The following is a 23,166-nucleotide window of genomic DNA, read 5'->3' on the forward strand; positions in this document are numbered from 1 at the left end:
CAAAAGCCATATTAAACGCAGACTACTTTAAACCCGGAAGTAGGATTCGTCGCGTCATCACTGAACAACCGGATAGCTCTATCATAGGAAACAGGAAATGGCACTACACCTAGAGCTGGAGAATAGTGATGGGACGTTCTGTATCGAGGCTTCGGAGCGTGTGTCGAGTAATGGAGGGGGCGTTTCCGCGAAGCGCGTATCGAGGCTTGCTTCATTTATGGGAGGAGCTGAAAATGATGACGTCCGAAGCCTCGCTGCCCGGCTGTACCACGTGACTGGTTCATGAAGCGGTTCGAACTTTGCCGCAAATAATCATTTTCCATACTGCCAGCATAAATATACACAGTATACTGCCATCACTACACTATAGGTGTTTTACACACTCCTTTTGTTGTTGACATTTACAGGCTGTGTGCAAAATGCCACACTCTTCAAATTCATGCCAGCTATTATTTTTACGTCCAGTAGGTGTCCTGCTAGAGCAAATGAAGCTTCATGAAGCTTCGCGTTGGGGTGAACCAATTGGATGAAAAGCTTCAGTGCTTCATGGGGCTTCATCTGCCCATCACTACTGGAGAATGTTAACTTTTGTCACATACAGACGATGATGGATGTTGTCATGGCTTTTTAGTTTGTTTTTATGCTAAAGACCGCGCGTTTTACGCTGCCCGCAAACTTGCACAGGTATGTTCTCGCGAGGTTATAAACGTTGATTTGTTCTAGTGTTTTTATAGTGACCTCCCACCCACAGGGGCGCTCTTTCACATCACAAGACCTCCGTGCTGGCAGAGCACGCGAAAGGAAACCCGCCATTGAAGACGTCTCACAACGTGAGAGTTTCGTTGTAGTGCACTCTTTTAACAAAAGGTGCAATTTTTTTCAGCATATACCTACAGCTGGTAATTAGTTGGAGGAATGGCATACAGAGGACAAGGACAGAAGGTCCAGAAGGTTATGGTGCAGCCCATTGTATCCTTTTGTATTGCAGGACGACACTGCGCGGTTGAATTGGTTGCTACAATAGCTTAGTAGCTAGGCTAACATTTAGTCATTCGTAAACATTTGTAGTCACTCATGTGAGGAGAGGAGTTTTACAAGGCATGTAAGCTTTTTTGAAGACCAGTTTCACCCAGAGAAGTCGCGCGGGTATGAAATATGTTTGCAGAAAAAAAATGTGTTTTATTGAAATGCAGTCAGAAAGCCAGTGTATAGACTTAGCCGCGTTAATCCCGGGGAAACACCGGCTCTGTGGTTCCGTGTTATAGCTAAACGCAAAAGAGGCTAATTTCTGCCTTCAAACTACTCAATATGATACCATATGGAGGGTTTTAGGCCCACCAATCGATAGTTATTAACACCAAAATATAATATGATGTGGGAGAGTGAGGAAGTTACGGAATACTTACCTAACGAAAGTGTTTTGACAGTTAATAGCTATAAAACTGGAATTACTTTCATCTTCTCAAATATTTTAAAAATATAATTAGTTAATTGTTAGTGAAACTTGGTAGTGTTTTCTTTGATTTGCTATCGATCCACGTTTACATGGTCTCTTATGGGAATGCCAGCAACTGATATTACTGCTAATATGATGTAAGAATTACCTAAACCTAAAATAATGACAAAAATAAATGTAACTATATTTTAATTATTTGTTAAACAGATTTTTATTTACAAAAGGATCAGGGGAAAATAAAGTTTGCCCTCAAGATATGAAGCCGAAAAGCCAATTTTAAGCCAGGAAGAACCCCTGACCCAAACTCTGACTCTGAATCACATTTCCAATAACTTGGACTAAATGCAAATCTAACCATTAACAACATATGTGCACATTTTAACTATAAACATGTTGAACTTGAGTCTGTGTGTATGTCCTTGACTGTGGTTGTCAGAATCTCATTTTCAGGTACCTGCAAAATGTAAGTAGCTTTTAACTTTTTCGTGCATCCTTCTGATTAGTTTTGTTTTCTGGTAATTTTGAAGATAAAACTGTATTCAGTTTATTCTCTCTCTCATTCCCAGCGCTCACGGATCCAGGTTTGGTTGTATGAACAGGTGAACATGCGGATAGAAGGCTGCATTATCGTAAGTAACATACAACCTTTCTCCATGTTCTTGGTCAGTTTATAAAGCTTGATGTTGATGGGCAGTGTGGAAACCCCTCTTAGCCCTACGTCGTAACCTTCCAGGCCAGTCAGTTGTGGCGGGCTGCTTTGACCTGGCAGGCAGATTCCTCAGGAGGTGCACGTCAGGTTATGTGGAAGGTTATGGCATAGGGTTAAAGGGGATTTCTGGTTATGTTGTAAGCTACAATGCAGATTTCCCACTGAAGCATAATCTGAGCCTCAGTAACCACCCTCTGTAACACACGTTCAAATGTGTCCAGTTGGCAGCCAGTCACAGAGCCAGCCTTCCTGATCAGTTTATCCACTTATTTGGTGTCACAGTGTATCTTCTTGTATACAGCCTCAACCTTAGTCTTCCAGTTCAGCCTGTTGTCAGTGTGGATGACCAGGTACTTGTCCTCCTCCTCCACATTAGCATTCTGTCCCAGGATAGACAGAGGTGGTATAGCCACCCATTTTCTTCTGTCAGTCTGTCATCTCTGTGGTCCTATTCACATTCAGAAACGGCTGATTCCTCTCTGACAACTCCACCAAATCATCCATTAGTGCTCTGTACTCATTCTGCCCATCATTGATGCATCTGACCACTGCAGAATTATTAGTTTTGTGGTAAGTAAGGTCTGCAAGGTGAACAGGAGTGGAGATGGCTCAGTTCCCTGTGGAGCTCCTGTACCATGTCATCATTTTGACACCGAGCACTGCCCAGTTTTACATACTGTTTACTCGCATTCCCTTTAGCCTTCTCTAAGTAGCAGTGGCTGAAATGTGTTATACACACCAAAGAAATCAAAGAAGTCATCTTCACCATGTGCGTGTTGCTATCTAGATAGAAACAAGCTCTCACTGGGAACAAACCTTTGTCACTTGCTGTTCCCCTGTATGGCCACATTATATCCTAGCATGGCTTAAAATGATTTGGTCTAACTTGAAATGGCCTGATCTATGAGTAGCATTTCCACTCAGGCTGAACTTTCTGTGAGATCAGGCATGTACAAGTTCTAGTTAAACCAATGTGACTCACTTTTGTTGTCTTGTGTCTCATTGCCTTAGGGTTTCGATGAGTACATGAATCTGGTTCTAGACGATGCTGAGGAAGTCCACATGAAGACTAAGAACAGAAAACCATTGGGTAAGAGTGCATCACTTTTTGTAAAGCTGTTTTATTATTTTACTTTATTTACTTTACTTTATTTTACTTTATTATTTTTAGGAAGGTTGACTGTGAAAGGTAAGAATGAAGAAAAATTGTGTGTCATCAAGACATTGTTGTTTCTCAGGGATTTTTGAAAAACAATTGTCCTGCATATCCCAGAAACTGCAAACCCAATTCTGAAAATGTTGGGATGCTATGTAAAGTGTAATTAAAAACACTTACAGTGATTTGAAACAAAGAAGCAAAATACAAACACACAACACATGTAAGAATTTCAAGACAATCGTCAGTCTGCTTTGGTGCATTTTCTGTTTCGTGACGTACTAAATGTTTTCAAATGGTGAAAGTGCAGGTTAATTCTGCAGCTGGACTCTGCTGCTACGAAGTCATGCTGTTTTAATAGCTGTGCTATGCGGTCTAGCGTTGTCTTGACGTCATCAGGATTATATATATAAATGTTGTTCTAAAGCCTGTATACAACGTTCAGCACTGCTGTCTTTCCACACCTGCAAACTGTCAATTCCATAGGCATAAATCCACCATCGGAGATGCAGGCTTATGAACTGAACACTGATAATAAGGCAGATGGTCCCCCTCCTCTTTAGTCCAGAGTTCATTTTTTCCAAAAATCTTGAATCATCTGATCACAGATCAGTTTTCCCCTTTTTCTCAGTTCATTTTGAATGAACTTTGGCCCAGACTGGAATTTCTGGATCATGTTCACATATGGCTTTCAACCTGCATTTGTGGATGGCACAGTGAGCTGTGTTCACAGACACTGATTTCCATAACAGAATCATAACAAATTTCCCACGTGTGGGACTAATAAAGGTTGTCTGACCTGACCATAGGTGTCTGTCTATATATATATATATACACACACACAAACAAGTCATTTTATTCTGTTTTTAATTTACAATTTACACAGCATCACAACTTATTTGCAGTTGGGATTGTAAATGAAATCAACTCTTGGATTTTTGTGTGTGTGTGTTTGTTGGGGACTGTAGGTGGTTGGTGAGGATTGCTCTGTTGTTGCATCATGCCCCTGGCTACTGATCCACTTTATACTGATGTTAGATTTCACATTACCTTTACCCAGCGTTGATGGGGGCATGGTGCTTTGTCTGAAAGTGAACAGACACTTTGTGCCTCCCCTTGTCCAGCATCTGGCAGTTCTGTTCTAATTTAGCTTTGATCTCTCCTTCATTCTTTTCTGTGTTGCCCAGGGAGGATCATGTTGAAGGGAGACAACATTACCTTGCTGCAGAGTGTGTCCAACTGAGGCGAGAATGGAGATGTCTACAAACTTCAACTTTTGTAGAAGAAATTGGTTTTTGTTTTTCTTCAGAGATTAAGTGTTTGTGTTTATGACATGAATATTGTAATTGTTTCTTTCTACCACATGGATCTGTTTGGAGAATAAAGGTTTTTTTTTTTTTCTTACAGTTGTTCTCTGTTAACTTTTTAGTGTTTCAGACTCTAGATGTGTTTTGGTTTAATGGACTGTGCTGCCGTCTAGTGGCAGACAGAACTATTGCAGTGCACGTATATAGGTCAAATGCACTGCAGCGGCGCAGTTGCATTTAATACGTCTGTCTTGTAAGTGCAGGCGTTATTGTGTGTGAAATACAGAAAATGAACATGTGCTTCCTCGTGTAACTTTTCTATGCTTTACATAGTATGAAAGCAGAACTGCTACAAAGAAAATTAGGGCAGAACTTGGGTGCATGCCCAAATTATGAGTGCAGACTACTTAATGTATATGTACGTTTTGTAAGTAGTGTATAGCTTGTTTATTTTACTAAATGCAGGGAGAATATAAATTGAAACAAATTAGGCAATGTACTTTATACAGTAAATGCTGTATCTACTGGTCTGATTAGCAAACGACACAGATGCTGTGAATGTTGATCTTGAATGTTATGTTGAAAAGTTATAAAATCAGGTTATTAATTTACTGGAACCACACACTACTTGGTTTAAACAATAATACCATTTTAGCTTTTGGCCTCAGAAAATGAGCCTTAATGTAGGCAAATTGATTAACGTAATTACGTAGTTAGTCGCTACGCAACTCAACGTGTCCCTGTTCTGTTGACTGGGAAACCCCTAGCACGGAGCTGCCAACGCCCGGCGTAAAGACACAAATAGAGGATACGGTATGGAAATTTTTTGCTCGTTTCTTATTACGATTTATTCTTTTGGGTAATGTTTAGGTCTAACTCTTGTCACTTTACTGTATAATATGAATTCCTAACACTGATTGTAATCAGCAGTTTATCAGACTCATTCAGCAACAGCATCCGCTAAGCTTAGCACAGCTCGTTAGCTCGCAAGCTAATTGGGGAGGACAGTAGTTAGCTAGCGAAACAGGCAGGGTGTCTATCGTTAGACCGGTGTGTAAATCGAGCTCCTGGAGTTACTCATAAAGAACATGCAAGTTTTTTAATTGGTGGTTCTGATGTTGTAATGATAAAATAAAACACCTCTTTGTTATTAAGATAAGTTGGTGACGAACCTAAGAATTGACTAGTTACGGTACGCGGTAAGTGGGTTAACAAACAGAATAAACGAGCATAACAAGAGTTTGGTTAAGTTGTGATTTTGTAGACAGCATAGTCCCATCGTATAGATGGAAAGCGTAATGTCTGGGTACTAAGGAAAAGATTCATAACACTGACCCTGTAAAAATAGGGGATCAGTTGTAAGTTTATCGTTTTAACAGCGGGCAGGAAATTAGGCCAGACTGAGGCCGAGGATGTGGCCGAAATATATGGCTAATGCTACCAAGCTAACAGATCTTTAAGTGGTAGTTATCTCTCAAGTGTGAGGTAAAATGTTCCATAATAGGATATTTACATGCTGATCCTAACAGCTTGGCACACCACTCGCGGCTGCGTAGTTAAACATGTTATAAACTCAACGGAAGACAAAGTCTAGTTTGAGATTTCGGGTCGGTGATGTCAGATCAAAAATACACATGATTGAGGTCTGTTTTTGTCAAGAATCAGAGGGTAACATTCTTTCCCCCCCAACGTGCGGAAGTACGTACATGTATCAGTGGAAATTAGAAGGAAGTTATGACCAGTCCTTAAGGAAATACCTCCAACGTAACGATCATTACCGGTTTGTGTTTAAATGTACTGATATTTGATCATGTAGATGACATAAGTGTCTGCTTTAAAATAAATCCACACTGCTCAGAGGATTAGCTGACCCGAACATACAAAATCGCAAATTATACAGAGTCCATTTCAGTATGGCAGCTAAATATTTGGAAACTGTTATCAGGCTCAGTTGAGCCGCTTTCGCTATTAGTATTTAAGCAGGGCTGCAGTTAGTGCTGGCTGGCCTACAAACACAAATGTGAGGATTAAGTCTGGCGGCATTAATGCAGCTGCAGTCATCCTTTGGTGCCCATTGCCGTTGGCTTACTACATTGTTACACTTAGATTTATATTTTTTACTTTTACAAGATGAGTTGAGATTTTTATTCAGATTGATGGGACACACAGTAAAATACTTGTGTTCATACACTACTGTGTTTCATGGATGTCACGGTGTTCATTGTACAGTGAAATTGACCATGTATTCACCAACCAAAGAATTGCTGAAGACAGTGGCACTTTCTCTTAGTCAGTAATTAGTTGACTTGGTCCTAAGGCACAGTTCTCCTTGATGATGTGCGTTGGAATGTTGTCGATAAGTGTTATGCTTGATTCATCTGCCAACATCTGTAATAACAGTGTTCTTGGTTTTCGGAGACAGAAATCTGTCAGTTTGTTGATAAACCAGTGGTGTGTACTCTAAGTGGACTAGAACATGATCAGATACCGCCTGTTACTTGTCCATGGTGTCTGCAGCAGTTTGCACGTACATCTACGCAGGAGTGTAATCCCAGCCAAATGGAGTGTCTTCACTTTTAGGATCAAGATGCGGCATAATGCAGTTGCTTTATATATAGATTTTTTGGGATCAACCTTGATAACATATGTACTCTGATTAATCAAGTTTTGCATGTCTGTTTGACCTTACTTACAAGTCTGTGCATTTTCCTGTTATTATTGTAGGGTACCGGTATGTGTTTTTACAAAATGATTTAAACTTGAAAAAAATCAAAGCCAACTTAGTCTCTGTTTTTTAGTCTTGTGTCCTGGTGATTTTACTTTGAAAGGCCAGACTCTTTGGTGGCACCAAATTTTTGTTTATACTGAGAAAACTGCTGTGTAGCATTGTGACACACATGAAACAGTTATCACAACATTAACAAATTCACATGAACAGACAAGCATTTATAGTTCAGCATTACAATTCAGTATTTTCAGGCAATGTACGTATGGTCAATTTTTTTGTTTTTACATATTATTCACATTATTCACATTATTTTATAAAATCCCTCCTAAAAGAACTGCCCTGTATTGCATCACACCTGGAGAATTTCCAGCCGGAAGCGCCCATTGTTCAGTTTCCGGTAATGCTAGCTGCTCATATGATGCACTTGCGGTAATGGGTAAGCTCCATTAGCACGTACAGCTCCATTCAATTAGATATTTAACAGCTGTAATTGTGTTAAACATTGTTGTATTATAACAACATACTGGATAGAAACATGTTGTATTTTGTGATGAGGTTTTTGTTAATAAGGGGAGATTTGACTTGTGCTCAGAAAATGGTACACGTGTGGGGAAATGATTTTTGGTTTAGAAATGTTCATTATTAGAAGTGGACAACTTCATTTGATTGTGCTCTAATTTCTGGAATAAATCATTAAAGACTTATAAGGCATTTTAAACAATGACATATGCATTAGACATATGCAGTGGCATAGTGGTAGAAATCACATAAATCTGTAGCAGGTATTGCACTGATGATGACAGGGAAAAAAAACTTACAGGTCTAATGTAAAAGCCTTTTTTGAAAAGGAGTGGTATGTTGAAGATATTTGGGTTGTTAGTTGGGCACCTGTTTTAGCAGGTTCTGTTTCTGTGTTAAACACTGTAGCGTTTGGTGCCTGCAGTTTTGTCCCTCATGCTTCTCTCAATGACATCCCCACCCCCACACTGTGCTGCAGAGCTCTGCAGTGGCTTAGCACTGACAGACTGTAACTTACAGAGGAGAAATGGGGGAACAGTGTTGCTTGTGTACTACATACAGTGCGTTGTCTCTAAAATCAGGCACACACTGAACAATGTTGTCAGACCAAGAAAGTACTGCTGTGACGTTATACACTACTTACCAAGAAACATGGAAAGACAGACAGCTTTAGAAATAAAAGCAAAAAAGACGAGCAGATGAAGTCAAGCAAAAGCTGTAGTTAAAGCTATACATAGTCATTTAGAAGTGGTTTGAGATGGATGATGATTGTTGAAGAACCATCAAATGACTGTCAATGAATATTGAATAGTTCTTTTGGTTGAGATTCCCATCTCTACGTAGAACGTGATATTAAATATCTACGATAGCCTAATATATCAGGAGTGCCTCAACCTCCTATATGCCTGTCAGTGACTCAGTTAGCATAACAGCAAAGCATCAGCCCCATCAATTAATTTTCTTTGTTGGCTTAGTCTGGTTCCTTTTCATAAATCACTTGTTGGTAAGTTTTTATTTCACTTAAAGTTACATAACAAATTGTTTCCTAGTCGAGTCTTCCTGTCCTCATTTTTATGCGCACTGTCTGCTCCACTCTTAGTGTGTTAGTGGGTGCAAACAAAGTGAAACTGAGAGCGGAGGAAAATGCAAATTAGAATGGCCATAATGGCAACAAGTGAAGAATTCACACTAAGCTGGAAGAAAAGTAGTGCAAATACATTAGCTTAATAACATATATATAATGAGCCCGTGTGCATCTTGTAATGTGGACGTTCTGACATGTTAATATGTGTGTTGGTTTCAACAATAAAACACGTCAGTGTAGGTAGAGCCTTGGTGGTGTTCCTACTGGCTCACTATCACAACTGAATAGAACAGATTTGTTGTTTCTTTTATTTGTGCAATTTGAGCTTTTCCTGTGATAACAGACAGAAAGAACTTTGTAGGTTAGCTTTACTCTTGGAGTTGTGTTCACATCTACACTACATTCATGTTTGATGTTTTAGTTTCTAATTTTGTATAACAAATTAAAACAAATAAAATAAGAGCATGAAGCCACCATTAGTGTTTTTGAGTCTGATCTGTTTCTTGGGCCATATGGGGAAGAGAGACTGCGCCAGCTGATGTTTTCCCTTTTTTCCCAAATTTCCTTTCATGTTTCCTTCCTTCATTTGTGTGAAGCAGGCCTGTGCTGTGTCCAGTTGTTAAGCTGTACTGACCCTCAGTCCATTAACTGTAAAAAGCTCATTGGAGCCTTTCCAGTTTAATTCCCGTAGTTAGTGGAGGTTACTGGTTTTCACTTCACTTCCTGTGGCAAGTAAATCACGATTTGTAGTCAGAGTTTAGGTAAAAAGTTCTTAACCAACATTTTGTCTTTTACAAATAATGAAAAATGCCATCTGGTACTCAGCTTACAAAAAAATGGCTAGTCCTTGGTCCATGCATTTTTCTCCTAATATGAGCTCACCTCAAACAAAATGCTCCTATCAGAAGTCCACATGTATAATGTAGAGTAAAATAATAATGATCAAAGATGATATTTTAAAATTTATCTGTGGTATGTCTGTGAAAGTTGTTCAGCCAAAAAGTAAATTATTAAATGTGCCTCTTTTCTTTTCCAGATCTTGAATGAGTAGCAAAGACTGTAACACACAGCTATGCAGACCATTAAGTGTGTTGTAGTTGGTGATGGTGCCGTGGGTAAAACCTGCCTGCTCATCTCTTACACCACAAACAAGTTTCCCTCTGAATATGTACCTACGGTAAGTGCGTCAATCTCTATATTAGATTTTAAATGTTTTAGTTACCACATGTTCAGCGAACCACACGCACGTGAGTTTATATTTGCTTGTTGCACAATTTACAGAAGATTCAGCTGGAGTTTGGAGTTTGAGTACATACAATGCTGTTTGCATGTTTCCGTTGATCCTGCAGAGGTCTGAACAGGATGTTTGCTATTGTTGACTAATTGGCCTTGACCACTAAGTACGTGATCAAAGTTGTGTTCTGTATGCAGCTTTACAAACACACAATCAGGTCGAAGAACCTGCTGGAATATGGTTTATTTGAAGGATGTTGAATAAGAGTAATAGACGAGCAATTTGAATATATTATTTCTCAGCTCTGTAGTGTAAATAAATGTGTCTATAACTGTATCTTTAGTTCTATTGCGTTATGAGTGGCTGAGCTGATTTTGGTCTGTGTGTTGCAGGTGTTTGATAACTATGCTGTAACTGTAATGATTGGAGGTGAGCCCTACACTCTGGGCTTGTTTGATACAGCAGGTATGTTACATTTCACTTTCTATTATAAAGTAGGAATCATGCTTTCAGAAGCAGCTTGTCTGTCTTCACACTGCAGCCACAGGGGAGCTTTAGTAAATGTAGAGTTTGTGTGATGTTTTCTTTCAGTCAGAGTTGTGCTTTCAAACAATCGAGTTAAATATAATTTTTGTGTGGCTTCTCCAGGTCAGGAAGATTACGACAGGTTACGACCTCTGAGTTATCCCCAGACAGATGTCTTCCTCGTCTGTTTCTCTGTCGTGTCCCCATCCTCCTTTGAAAATGTAAAAGAAAAGGTAAGTGTGACCTGCTCATTTTGGTGTTTTTCTGTTAGTGTAAAAATGAACATGTTGTAACAGTTTGTTTCATACTGTGTAATATATACTGAATATTGTTTATTTTGTAAAAATGATGAATTATGGGTTGCTCAAATTTTACTGGCAGGTACAGTACTAATTAGCCGTTTAGTACAAAAAGCCAGAGGGAAGGGAACTTGGTTAAAAATGCAGTGCTTGTCTGAGGATGCAAATGCCTTAAAAAAGGGTTAAAATAAAGGGCTCTCTTCAAATTTTTAAAATAAAATTAACATTTTCCTAATTTTGTTTAATAAGAAAACCCCCCGGTATTCCGCACATCTGTGGTATTGTGCTGACTCTTGTATTTGTCCATTTAGTGGGTTCCCGAGATCACCCACCACTGTCCAAAGACGCCCTTCCTTCTAGTTGGGACTCAGATCGACTTGCGAGATGATCCCTCCACTATAGAGAAGCTGGCTAAGAACAAGCAAAAGCCCATTACTCCGGAGACAGCCGAGAAGCTGGCAAGAGATCTCAAGGCTGTGAAATATGTGGAGTGCTCAGCCCTCACACAGGTACTGTATATACTTGGATATAAAAGATTTACAGTCACGCACACACACTCTCAGAGACGAGTATGATGGATACTTCAGTGGCAAGAACTAAGAAAGTGGAGGAAAGAGGAACATGCCTGTACCCCCACTGTCCTGTGCATGTTTGTTCTGCATGCTGGTTTGATCTTGGTAATTGATGTACCTTGTGGGTTCACTGATGTTGCTAGTTGGAAATGATCCTTGCTACAGTAAGCAGACCTTCATTTAGGTAAACTGTTACTTATTCAGCTGCACTGGTCTTGAGCATAGTCACATGGTAGATTAGCCAACTTTTCTTAACAGTGGGGTGGATTTTAAGCAAATGCACTAAATGTTAGAGTTTAGGATTCTGGGTGAGCAGACCTAAAGCGATTAAAGCGTAGGAAGGAGAGAGTTCATGTTTTGCAAACCTCTCCAGTATATGTGCTTGTTAAAGCCTGTGGGCTTTACACCACATCATGGACCAGCAATCGCTCCTGGGATCAGCTGATGGTGTTTGCAGTAATAGAACAGGCACAAACACATTATTGTGTCAGCATTTTGACTAAATGGCAAAGTAAAATGTTTCTAGTTTATGAAGGCAAACCTGCTGCTAGTTAGTTGTTTGTTTGTTTAGTTTTTTTGCACTGTTTCTAAAGAGGACCAAAGGTAGACAGTGGGCTTCGTGTCAAATTTAGGAGCGCTTGACTTCTCTGTGGTAGATTTAATGTTGTATTATTGAGTGCTTGTGTTGACTAAATCAGTCAGTGCCTTTAAAGGCTTTACCTGCTCAGTTATGTCCCGAGTTTGTTTGTGTTGGCGTTGATGCATAACTGTTAGAAACTGAAGCACAGTAAGCATGACTCGGAGGAGAGCAGGTGACTTGGATCTCTGATTCTGAACAATAGTGTTGATAAAGCTGGGGTGCCCCCACCTCCCTGCTCTGCTCCTTCCTTCCTGTACTCCCCCCTATCTCACTGGCACAAAAGTTGCATAGCTGCTGATGTCATTTCCTGTTTCCTGTTGGGGATCTCAACACCCAGGTCCCCAGCTCACTTTCAGCCCCCTGTTAAACAACTTCCTTGTCTTCATTCAGTGTTGACACGGCTGCACGGCACTCCTGGTCTTTATGCTATGAAACCTTCCTCCTCACTCTGCCATGTTCCTCTTCTTCTCCTCCTCTTCTTTGGTCTCTCTCTCTGTGTTTGCTCTGCTAATTGCACTCTTGTTCTCTTCCCGCTCTTCCTGTCGTCATAGCGAGGGCTGAAGAATGTTTTTGACGAAGCTATCCTAGCTGCCCTAGAGCCGCCTGAGACGCAAAGAAAGAGGAAATGTTGTTTATTTTAAACTTTCTGTGCCACATCGCTCATGTCTTCTTCCTGTCATTGCTGTTTATCCGTTTTTCGTTCCCTTGCTCCACTTCTCTCCTCCTTCCCATTTTCTCTCTCTCTCTCTCTCTGCATTTGCTGCTTAAAACTCTCATCTGTCTCAATCTCAGCCATCTATTAACAGATCCACCAGTTTGATACTCACACTGCTGCTCTACTCTGCATCAAGATTGCGTTTCTCATCTTTGTTCTGTGGCTTGTTAAACTAACCAGAGGCCTTTCTGCACTTAAAAATACTTGTTGCCTTTTCTAATTTGGTTTACTCGGCATCATATCTTCATATTTTTCTTCTGGATTAGTGTGACCACCTGCATCATTTCACATCCTAATTCTTGGACCACTCTGTGTCTTAAACTGTTTTCACAGGACAGTCAAACACAGTTGTCCTTTCTGGAAGGATAAATTCTGCACACAGATACCTCCTTCATTCTAACATGGACTTAAACGCCACCACGCCTCTGAATTGAACTCATTCTAAAAGATGAGATTAAACATTATTGTGTGTGTATTTAAGAGCCACTGAAAATTGATCGCAGTCAGTGACCACATTTTTTTAAACGTGTCACTTTCTGTAGTTTATAGTGCTCCAGACACATAATGTTAGGGTGCTGAATGTAGTAGCACCAGCAGTCTTCTTTCCTTTTTAAAATACAAATGGAAAAAGAATAGAGCAAAACTAGCTAGAAAATACAAACTAAGAACTCACACATCTGTGCAGTGCTGTTTACTCACTGCTGTCTGTAGGCTGTTGACACAGTCTGCAGACAACTTTCCACTCTCTATGTCAGAGTGCTACAGGTCATCTGTTTTACTTTCCACATTGTTTGTTTGTAATTTCAAATTAAAGAGAAAGCAGAAATAAGCCTAACACCAATATTAAAATCATACAATAATAAAATGTGAATAAATAGCACAGCAAGAGCAGCAGCTGTGTACATTGACAGTCATTCACACACTGTGTTGAAACAGCCGGGTCGGTAAAGCTGGTTCATTGTGACACCGTCTGAAAGGTTTGTGTGTGAAAACGTCTTGAGTTTAGCTTATTAACAAGACCTGTGTCTAACAATAGGTGGCTAGTGTCTAGAAGGATACATCCTTTGTTTGGGATGGTCCTCGACTCTTCTCTCTGCTCTGTGCGAGTAGTAGTCGTGTGAAGGTGGTGGCTTTACAGGCTGAGATTGAGCTTACACTCAACAGAGCTTCCATTTCTAATGCTAAAGTATTTTTTATACTTCTACAGTTATGTTTAATTTATCAGAATCTGAAGTGTGACTGTGGTTTCTCACGCAGGGCTTTTAACTGCTCAAGTCACCTATGGGAGTGTCTGACCTCAGCAGACATTGCTATGTGCTGGTGTCATGGTACTCTCATTGATCTATTTTATAGCTAAGCCACACTTGATGATACTTGCAAGCCGTGTTTAGTGACTTATTTCGCTTTCTCTACATATAACATCAGTGTGCCATTACCTGTGGTACAGATTGTTGTATTAGAAGTCTATATAATAATAAAAGCTATAATTGTGTGAAATGACTTGTGAACTGAATTAATAAAGGACAACTTAACTTGCGCTCATCTGGCTTCCGTCTTTTTTCAGTGCCGTGTCAGAAGAATTTAGTAGTTTGGTCAGCTGAGATAGGCAACGCAGTGCAGCTCTGGTTACCTCACATGACTGAGCTCATGACGTAAGCAGTTCTGCTCGGGTTAATACAAAGGTTCCCCTCTTGCACTCGGCAAGTGCTTGATTGTGGTCATGTGTTTGGAATATGAACCAGTGAAGTCAAGAAAAAGTTCTTGTTTGCCGTTGTAATGTCAAGGGTTATGTCCTGTTTTTCCTCCACTTGCTTGTTTGACTTGCCTTTGATTTCGGCTGTCTCAGGTCAGCTGCACTATGCAGACATGCATGTGATTTGTGTTGTTGACACTTAATCCCTGATCTGGCTTACACCACTGAAAACACCACAAGACATCGTTTCCCACACACAGACTTTACTTGGGAGGGTACTCCAGGGATGCTGATGGCTAACTAAGTATAGTGTGTAATTATTTTTTATTTACAGTGTGATCGATTTAGTCACTGCTAAGCATGTAGACTAATAATATAAATTCTGTAATGCAATTGTTTGGTTCCGCAGTCAGATAAACTCCAACTAAACTATGCTGGACTGCAGCTGGTCAAAGTAGACTTTATTCTACTTAAAAGATGTGCTTTAAGGAGTTTAATGTAGAGGCAGCAATATTTGCGTATTATTGTCACAGAGAATGTGTGCTATTATTTTAAAAAGCACGGGTGCACCTCCTGTGTCATTTGTCTGATTCTGTGGGAAACACTACATGACAGTCTCCTGACTTGTTCATTGCAGATCCTACTTGGAAATTTTGTTGTTGTTTTATCTTTTTCTTTGCATTCCCACCAGCTTCCCCTCTTTCTTATGAAACCCCTCTGAATTACCTTCAGTGTGTTTTGCTTTTTCACTGTCCCCCCCCAGTTGAAGCCATTTCTGCCTTTTGTTGCAAGATCTTTTTTTTGTTCCTTTTAAATCTGTGTGTGTGTGTGTTTGCGCTGCTCCCTCATTCTGTTTGTATGTTTTTGTTCACAGAAAGGACTAAAGAATGTGTTTGATGAGGCGATATTGGCTGCATTGGAGCCCCCAGAGCCCAAGAAGAAACGCAAATGTGTGCTGCTATGAGAGGCTCCTACCTTTCCAAAGCACACACCCCCTTCACTCACGCATACACACACACACACAGAAATACACACGTCTTTAAATACATACATCCCTGCCTCTCCCAAACCCCCCTCCCTTGCTCTGCTAAGGCTGCTTGACAGCATTGTTTTCCTTGTGGAAGACTAGGAAGAAAACAGCCTACCAAGTTTCAGATAATTCTCTGCAATAATAACAACCAAGCTTCACCCCTGCGTCTGAGTTCGGGATAAAACATGAACGTTACATGGCCAAGAACCCAGTGAGGGCTCAGACAGGGATCCAGATACCAAGCATACTCACAAGTAGAAATCCCTCTGTCAAGCTTTGGATAGCTGATTTCATTAGTTCAGTCAGTGTTGTGGCCTAATCGAGTTCTAGCTGTCCAGCCGTGTAGTCGTCTTCAGCCAATGTAAAGGTTTCGTGGACATAAGCCCAGCCCCAGCCCCTCCCAGCTGCTTAATTAGCAGCTGCTCATGCTGCTGTTCCCGTCGCCTCAGTTGACGAGCACGCTCATTGCTCAGCCCCCCTCTATGTTCTCACTCAGCACTACCACAAGAGATGCTAACAGAGTAGTGTTGTTGATTTTGTTTGCCAACACCTCCTTTATCCCTCAAACAGTCTGAGATATTTACTCGATGTTCCAAGTAGACGCGCTCTTAACCACTAGGACACCGTGGGGGTTTGACACAGCTCGGTAATTCAGTCAAGGCTCCATCAAGCCTTACCTCCACAGTACAGAGTAGCAGTCTTTTTAAGAGTGTGGAAATCACTTGAAAAGCTAAAGGCATTCATTAGTAATGGGTCTCATAGTCGACCACAGGAATTTGCCTTTTAGATGGAGGGAACTTAAACAGTGTTAGCAGAACAAGCGGTTGTTCTTCATGCGTTGCCAGGGACCAAGTAGAATACTGTTTTCACATTGTCATCACCGTACACTGAGAACGGGCATAGCAGAGACAACTGTGTTAAATGACGAATGCTTATTGGCCAGACAACAGATGAGCAAATGTGAATTTTCACCAGATTTCTGTGCCAGGTCAGAATTTGGTGCCTTCCTGTAGTGCGTCATATCCAGGCAGAGGTGTGAGGCCTGTTGTACCTGTTCACACTGTACGGCGCTGCATGTAGCTCGGCCTTGGTCTCTGTTCTAAATGATAGGTTTAACAGATGTAATTATAATGTAAGCTGGCACACAATGTTCATGTAGGCTCCAGGTGTTTTTACCAAAATCTGTTTTTCTTTATCATTTCTGTTTGTGTGTTGTTGTTTTTTTTTTTGGTTGTTTTTTTTTTTATTATTATTTCATTCATATATATATATATATATTAGAATAAAAAAGGTTACTTTCACTCCTTTTACATTTTAGGGGTCGGAACTCATCTGAACTCTCGCCCGCCAGTTTATACCAAGTAAACCTCTGATTGGTTTAGCTGAATAAAAACCTCCAATGGCAGCGAGACTGTTTGGTAATGATTATTTGTGATTGGTTGGTTCTTGTTTTTCTTTACTGGTGGCTTAGAGTTGGGTCGACGTCCAGCCCAAGTCAGTAAAATTATTATTATAACCTGTTGTTGTTTTGGTGCAAAACCAAATGCTTTGTCTAAAGTCTTTGTTCTTTGTATATGCATTCTTTTCAAAAATATTAAACTTATACCTTAATTGCCTTTACCACTTTGCACTTGCTGTTCTTTGTTTTTCCAGCCAGCAGGTGGAGCTGTCTAATCACATCTCCATCGTCTATATCCTTCATTCGAAGCTGATAAATGAAAATGTTGCAAAACGCCCACAAAAGTTCACTGAAATGTTTTGGGGGTTTTTTCCCATTACAAAAACCTAAAGCATCATTACAAAAAATATTAATTATGTTGACAGGTTTGAACAGATTTTCAGGATTGCATTGTCAGAATATTTAAGTTTAGAGGTCCGTACGTTGGGAAGGTGTGTGTTTACCTGCTGAAAACTACTTCGCTTAGCACGTTACCATGTTATCCTGATGAGAGACGAAACCATTTTCCTACTCATGGACTCATGGCCCGTTTTTTTTTAACTATGTATCATTGGTGATGCTCTTAAATTGAAGGGGGAAATGTAAGTTGTCTCCATTACATACAGTATTCATCTCATTACATAAGTCTTACCTTACATGGTAGTAAAGTATAGCCCCTTGTATATTTGGAGGATTCCCAGCATGACAACTTTGATTAAGCTATTCTGTAATACTTGGCCTGTAATTAAAATACTGATCATAGTTAAACTGTCTAGCCAGATTTTCATTCTTTTCAAAATGAAAGTGCACTGTTACTCTAGTGACTCGATCCAGAGGTTCAGCCTCAAAGAGAGATCAACAAACCAACTTGACTAGGTAGGATTTTTTCCTTTTGTAAGATAGCATATTAATTGGAGCCTTTTTTGTTTCTTTTCTACAAACCAAGCATCCCCATTAAACTACAGTGACTAACACCTTGTGACGTTACCTTGCTTGTGTGCATTAGAATTATCCATAGACTATATAAAAAGATAGCTGTAGCTCCCAGCTACAGCTATCCATCCATTAAACTTCCATTCATTTTAATGGCCAGTAGAGGGCAACATCTGAATAATTCAGATTATATAAAAATCTAAAGGAAAACAGCCGTGCTTTTGCTCATATAGCACCAAATCTCAATAACAGTCACCTCAAAGTGATTTAGAAGGATACAACCCTCATTGGGGAAATTCATGTATTCCTGCAGCAAAGTTACAGGCAGATGGAGCATCCGGATTCATGGTATTATTATTATTATTAAAGGTATTATTTATATTGTAAAGACCTAAACTCCAGCAATCGGACAACCTCTTATGAGAAAGCACTTGGCAACAGTGGGAAAGAAAAACTGTGGGTGGGGGGAGGAAGACATGATAAAAGACACACTGTGGAAGAGAGACAGAGATTAATAATAACTAATAATTGCAGAGTGGTGTATAAACACAGAGAGAGACATAGTGGGTCAACTTCCCTCTTAAGGGTTTAAATACATGAAACTCCACCATTTGATTGTAGAAGTTTCTTGGATGGCAGGTGAGATGTCGTCATGAAACTTACAGAAATCCGGTCCCTTTCTTTTCAAGCTCCTTTGACTATCGTCACCTGGATGACAGATCACCCATGTCCTTCAAAACTTCATCTAGCCAGTGCCATATTTTAAAGATGATTAAAACATAGTTTGAACGTTGCTATTCTCGAATGTGATCTTTTATTTCCTATCAAATGAATCACTCGCCTTCCATCACACGCACACTCACGCAGGATCCAGCCGTGTGCTGATGTCAGATGGTGTTGAGTGATCGGTATTGTTTTCATATAGCTTGCACAGATGTCCCAAAATTCCTCAAATGACAGCAAATGAGGGTAATCTCCCAAGTTTCATGACCTGGATCATCTGCCACAGACAGTTGGGATGGATGTTACGCAGCAGCCCCCACCACCCCTCACCCGTGGATCCCTTATTCACCCTCATCCACCCCTGTGAGGCGTTCACACATTCCCTGAGTTTCTGGAGTGCTGTCTGTCAGCGCCTTCTTCCGCTAAAGAGACGCTGACAGCCATTAATTATCACACGGGCTGAACGAAGGGCATTCCTCTCTGCTGAAATATTCATGCAGACACACACGCAGATGCTCCTCAGCCCTCTGCATCCACACACATATGCTGAGCGACGCCACCTAGCCTCCACCGGTCTTCGTTGCATTTGATAAATGAGTAAACGTTTTGTTCCAAGCAGTTGTCCGATCCCCGCCGAGCCTGGGACGAGCAGGCCGAGGCCGGGATGTAATAACCGCTCACCACACCAGCACACATAAAAACACATGCAGCGCTGGCCTTCAGCTGCATGTGCTGCACCCACTTTTATGAGACGATTTTATGATGATCTGCACAGATACTGATTTGTGATGAAAAGCACGCTGAGGATTTTAGCAGTTTATCGGAGCTAAGCGGTAAATCACCGACATCTCAGCTGTATACAGTACGAGGGCATGTGTGCGCGATGTGTGTGTGCGCGCATGGAAATAACTCTCCAGTGCTGGCTGAAGCCACAGGACACAGTACTGAACGCTCGACAGTTTGTGTTGTTTCAGTGTCCGGAGTCGCTTCCAACACACAGAACACAATGTGGGTTTTTTATGTGGATGTTGGCTGAGGTGTAGAGGTGCAGGTTTGGTTTAATTGCTCTCCAGCAGGTAGAAGGGGGAAGCTGAGAGAAAACTGAGGGTGGAGAGTGTGGGGTCTTTATTTTTACGCCAGCCGTGTTATAAATCATTGGGCGAAGTGGCCCTGAGCACTTGGGTTTAGTCCATCGAAAAGCTGTTTGTACTGGATGAAGAGATTGTCATCCTTGCTCGGTGCCAGACACTAACTGATGCAGCTTACAGTTACCCAGCATTGGGAGCGCTTGGCCACACCTAGAAAAATCACTGTGCAGTTGTTTTTGACCCCACTTACACTGAACTTCCCTCCTTATAGCACAGTGCATTTTAGGGAACATTGTAGGACTGTCTGCAATGTTCCCTAAAACATTGGACTACGAAACAGCTACCAAATCCCTGTATTTCATTCATTGAACTATCTCTTGTTCATCAGTAGGAGCAGAGTGATGCAGGTGGCAGATAGGCTGGTGTGGCAGTAAGTTTATTAGTAAATCAATGTGCTTAACTTCAGCTTTGGGTAAAGACCAAAAGACAACCAGCTAATCCATGACTCATGGTGTTACCATTCATGCAGGTAGGAATCATTGCTGCTTCCCAAACTGAATGATTGGTACTCTGGAATCACAGTCCAAGAAAAACAATGCAGTTAGTGTCTCATAAGGTGATTCAAAAACAGATGACCAATGTGACAGAGTTAAGTTTTCTCTTACACTCAGGTACAAATTTATTTTTTCTATCGATCGCTCACAGTTTTTTCCCCAGGGCTGGCCAGGTGGATGTTATGACTTTTTTTAGGCAAAGTATCTGTCCAAAGATCTGTTTGTTTCTTGAACTCTGCAGGCTCGTTGAGATATTTTCTGGTAAAGTCTCACCTGGCCTTCCTGCTCTTGAGTGTAAGTAGTGAGTTGTAACCCCCCCCCCCCTCCCCCCCCTTTCCATTCATGAACGCATCTCTTGATCGTAAACTTTGACACTGTTATGTCGACTTCCTTAAGACTGTCCTTTTATGATCAGTAGATCATAGTTAGATGTTGAGATTTTCTTAAACAAGAACCAACAAAGTAATCTCATGCTGTCTTCCGGAGCCGTTAGGACTGGCTGAGTTGGCCAGCAGATTTCCTGTTTGTTTTTTAAGAATGTACCACATTGTTGATGTGGACACTTCTAAAGTTTTTCATTTCTTTCTTGTTAATGTCTTGGTCTTTGAGCCTAATGATGGTCTCCTTCACTTTTGTTAACATCTCTTTGGACTACAAAACAGCTACCAAATCCAAGTTTAACACTTAGAATTAAGTCCTGATCTTCTATCTTCTATTTGTCATGGAATATAATGAATACTGTATTTGGAGTAATTGGACCACTGCTTGTCCATCAATGGTCCAATTAATCGTGAGGCTGGGGCACTGTGTATAAAGGTTAATGCAATACTTTTAAACCCCTTAAATCAAAGCTGGAGTCCTCAGTCACATCTTGACTATTTGATTTGAAATTCACTGCGGCTGCGTACAGAGGAAAAGCTATGCAAAGTACGTCACCGTCTAAATACAGCACTTTCATTTTACCTTTCTGTTCATTTGGACATGGACATCAACACATTTACTTGAAACGAGTATATTTTCACTGTCACTGTGTTTGTTTGGTCCTCAATTAGAATTATAGAAGTTTTTAAAAGGTCTTTAAAATTCGTAGGCGCCCTGTGTGAGTGGAATACGTGTCTGACAGCCAGGCAGCCATCAGGTGAGGCTACCACTGGTCACCGCAAGGATTATTTTGACACGGTGGGTTGCTGTTAGTTAATAGATACATGTAACGCACACACACACTCTAACCTCTTTCGCCCGCATACACAGGCAGCTTTGGTTTTGGGAATATGTGTATTCAGTGTCCAGGTGTTAAGGGAAAGTTCTTTGCAGTTAAGTTGATGACAGACATGTGGCTATAACTACACATAAAGTATGTGTGCAGGAGCAGACTCAGTGATCCTCCATACCAGCATCCAGAGATGAAGCTGTGGCAGCTAAAGCCCCCATCAACAGTCTGATCCACCATCTCTGTGGGGGAGAAGCTGTTTCACTCCTCCTCCTCTGATGTTTCCTTATCTGATCGGTCCGCTCTGGGATGAATTGTAATCTGAAAAATCTTAACTCGCTGTTTGGAATTTTACTACGATCTAAATAATTTTTGCATGTGAGAAATAGGCCGTGTTAAATTTCACTATAAATGCCTCAGCGCAAGTCCAAAACCCTTGGTCACACTTGGTTTTTACTTACGTTTTTATGTTGAATAGCACTATTAAAAACTAGATGTGTAGAACCTGGATCGCTAATCAAGCTTCAAAAAAGTATTTACAACAAAATATTCAGTCACAGAATTTTATTTTGATTGTTTATCCCTGTTTTTTATTATTATTATTATTACTATCTAGTTTTCCTGGCACCTCATGTTGAATACACCCTCACTTCTAAGCTCTGAGAGGATGCGACACACATTAAGTATGTGGTACTGGTCTGTGTAGTCATGGATAAGTAATAAAACAAAAGCATTTGTTTCAGTCTACACCCCTCTCCATCTGTCTTTTGAGGCCTTTAAATTCAGCCTGGTTTCACTAGAAAACGTCTGATTGCTGATTTGTTTGGGATTATCGTCTTGTTCCATGATCCAATTTAAGCAAACCTTCAGCTGTCAGACACATGGCCTATCGAGGAGCTCATGGTTGACTCAGTGACTGCAAGGTGCCCAGATCCTGTGGTTGCAAAACAAGCCAAAGTTATGACCCCTCCCCCACCGTGCAGGTCTGTGTGCTGATATGCTGTGTTTGTTTTTTCCCCCCAACGTGGAGCTGTGCACTAAATTATATAAATGTCATATTTCATGAACTAACATAAGACTGGGCTGTCATACCACAGACCGGAAGTTATAGGTCTTAGTGGTTTATGTGGTTTCCAGGACTTTCATTATAAAATCCCCAGTGAGATGCTGAGAGCATATTTCATGGGAAACATTACGGGAGATCCAGGATTTTCTATCATTCGATTGACTTGATCTGTTCGGGACTCCCAAGCAGTGTATGGCAGGTAGAATACAGCACACACATTTTTAATGTGAAGTGTCAGATGTAAAACACTGACGCTGGTGTCTCACTGGCCACCAGCATGGTTTTAACAAACACTCTTCTTGTGTTGCACAACGCGACCGTTTCACAGCAAAAAAGACTGGAGACACTAAGAGGAAAGCCGAGAGGGAAGATGAGGGGAGGAGAGCAGGAGGAGAAAGAACTGCAACTGTCATCATAAACAAGAACCATCTGTCTCATTTGTGTAACTTGTTTTCTTTTAATATGAGAAGTATGCTGAAGAGATCTG

The 23,166-nt window shown here is 40.7% G+C and overlaps 2 protein-coding genes across 3 annotated transcripts; both read left to right on the forward strand.

Annotated features, from left to right (window-relative positions):
• The first annotated feature begins 755 nt into the window (after positions 1-755).
• On the forward strand, positions 756-4,727 carry snrpe (small nuclear ribonucleoprotein polypeptide E). The gene is made up of 5 exons (XM_086291281.1): positions 756-969; positions 1,893-1,919; positions 2,023-2,085; positions 3,177-3,255; positions 4,509-4,727. The coding sequence occupies exons 1-5, from the start codon at positions 916-918 to the stop codon at positions 4,562-4,564; spliced, it is 279 nt and encodes a 92-aa protein (XP_086147407.1). The 5' UTR covers positions 756-915; the 3' UTR covers positions 4,565-4,727.
• A 560-nt stretch (positions 4,728-5,287) lies between these two features.
• Positions 5,288-17,287, forward strand: cdc42 (cell division cycle 42). 2 transcript variants are annotated; one of them, XM_086291280.1, is made up of 6 exons: positions 5,288-5,441; positions 9,996-10,136; positions 10,586-10,658; positions 10,842-10,951; positions 11,329-11,526; positions 12,781-15,505. In XM_086291280.1, exons 2-6 carry the CDS (start codon positions 10,032-10,034, stop codon positions 12,868-12,870), a joined length of 576 nt encoding a protein of 191 aa, XP_086147406.1. In that variant the 5' UTR covers positions 5,288-5,441; positions 9,996-10,031; the 3' UTR covers positions 12,871-15,505. The 2 variants fall into 2 exon arrangements, with proteins under 2 accessions (XP_086147406.1, XP_086147405.1); XM_086291279.1 differs by lacking the exon at positions 12,781-15,505 and adding an exon at positions 15,512-17,287 and having other exon boundaries at positions 5,289-5,441.
• The last annotated feature ends 5,879 nt before the right edge of the window (positions 17,288-23,166 follow it).

Source organism: Aulonocara sp. 'chitande type north' Nkhata Bay, linkage group LG5 (assembly GCF_057382095.1).
Source record: "Aulonocara sp. 'chitande type north' Nkhata Bay isolate Kocher_YH1m ecotype deep benthic linkage group LG5, A_spYH_male_GT1.1, whole genome shotgun sequence".
Taxonomy (NCBI): domain Eukaryota; kingdom Metazoa; phylum Chordata; class Actinopteri; order Cichliformes; family Cichlidae; genus Aulonocara; species Aulonocara sp. 'chitande type north' Nkhata Bay.

Bases quoted from the DNA above. Each gene is read 5' to 3' on its own strand.
- snrpe (XM_086291281.1), top strand. From the start codon at position 916: ATGGCATACAGAGGACAAGGACAGAAGGTCCAGAAGGTTATGGTGCAG. The intron at 2,086-3,176 runs GTAAGTAACATA...TCATTGCCTTAG, and splicing joins GGATAGAAGGCTGCATTATC to GGTTTCGATGAGTACATGAA. The intron at 3,256-4,508 runs GTAAGAGTGCAT...TGTGTTGCCCAG, and splicing joins TAAGAACAGAAAACCATTGG to GGAGGATCATGTTGAAGGGA.
- cdc42 (XM_086291280.1), top strand. From the start codon at position 10,032: ATGCAGACCATTAAGTGTGTTGTAGTTGGTGATGGTGCCGTGGGTAAA. The intron at 10,659-10,841 runs GTATGTTACATT...TGGCTTCTCCAG, and splicing joins GGGCTTGTTTGATACAGCAG to GTCAGGAAGATTACGACAGG. The intron at 10,952-11,328 runs GTAAGTGTGACC...TTGTCCATTTAG, and splicing joins TTGAAAATGTAAAAGAAAAG to TGGGTTCCCGAGATCACCCA.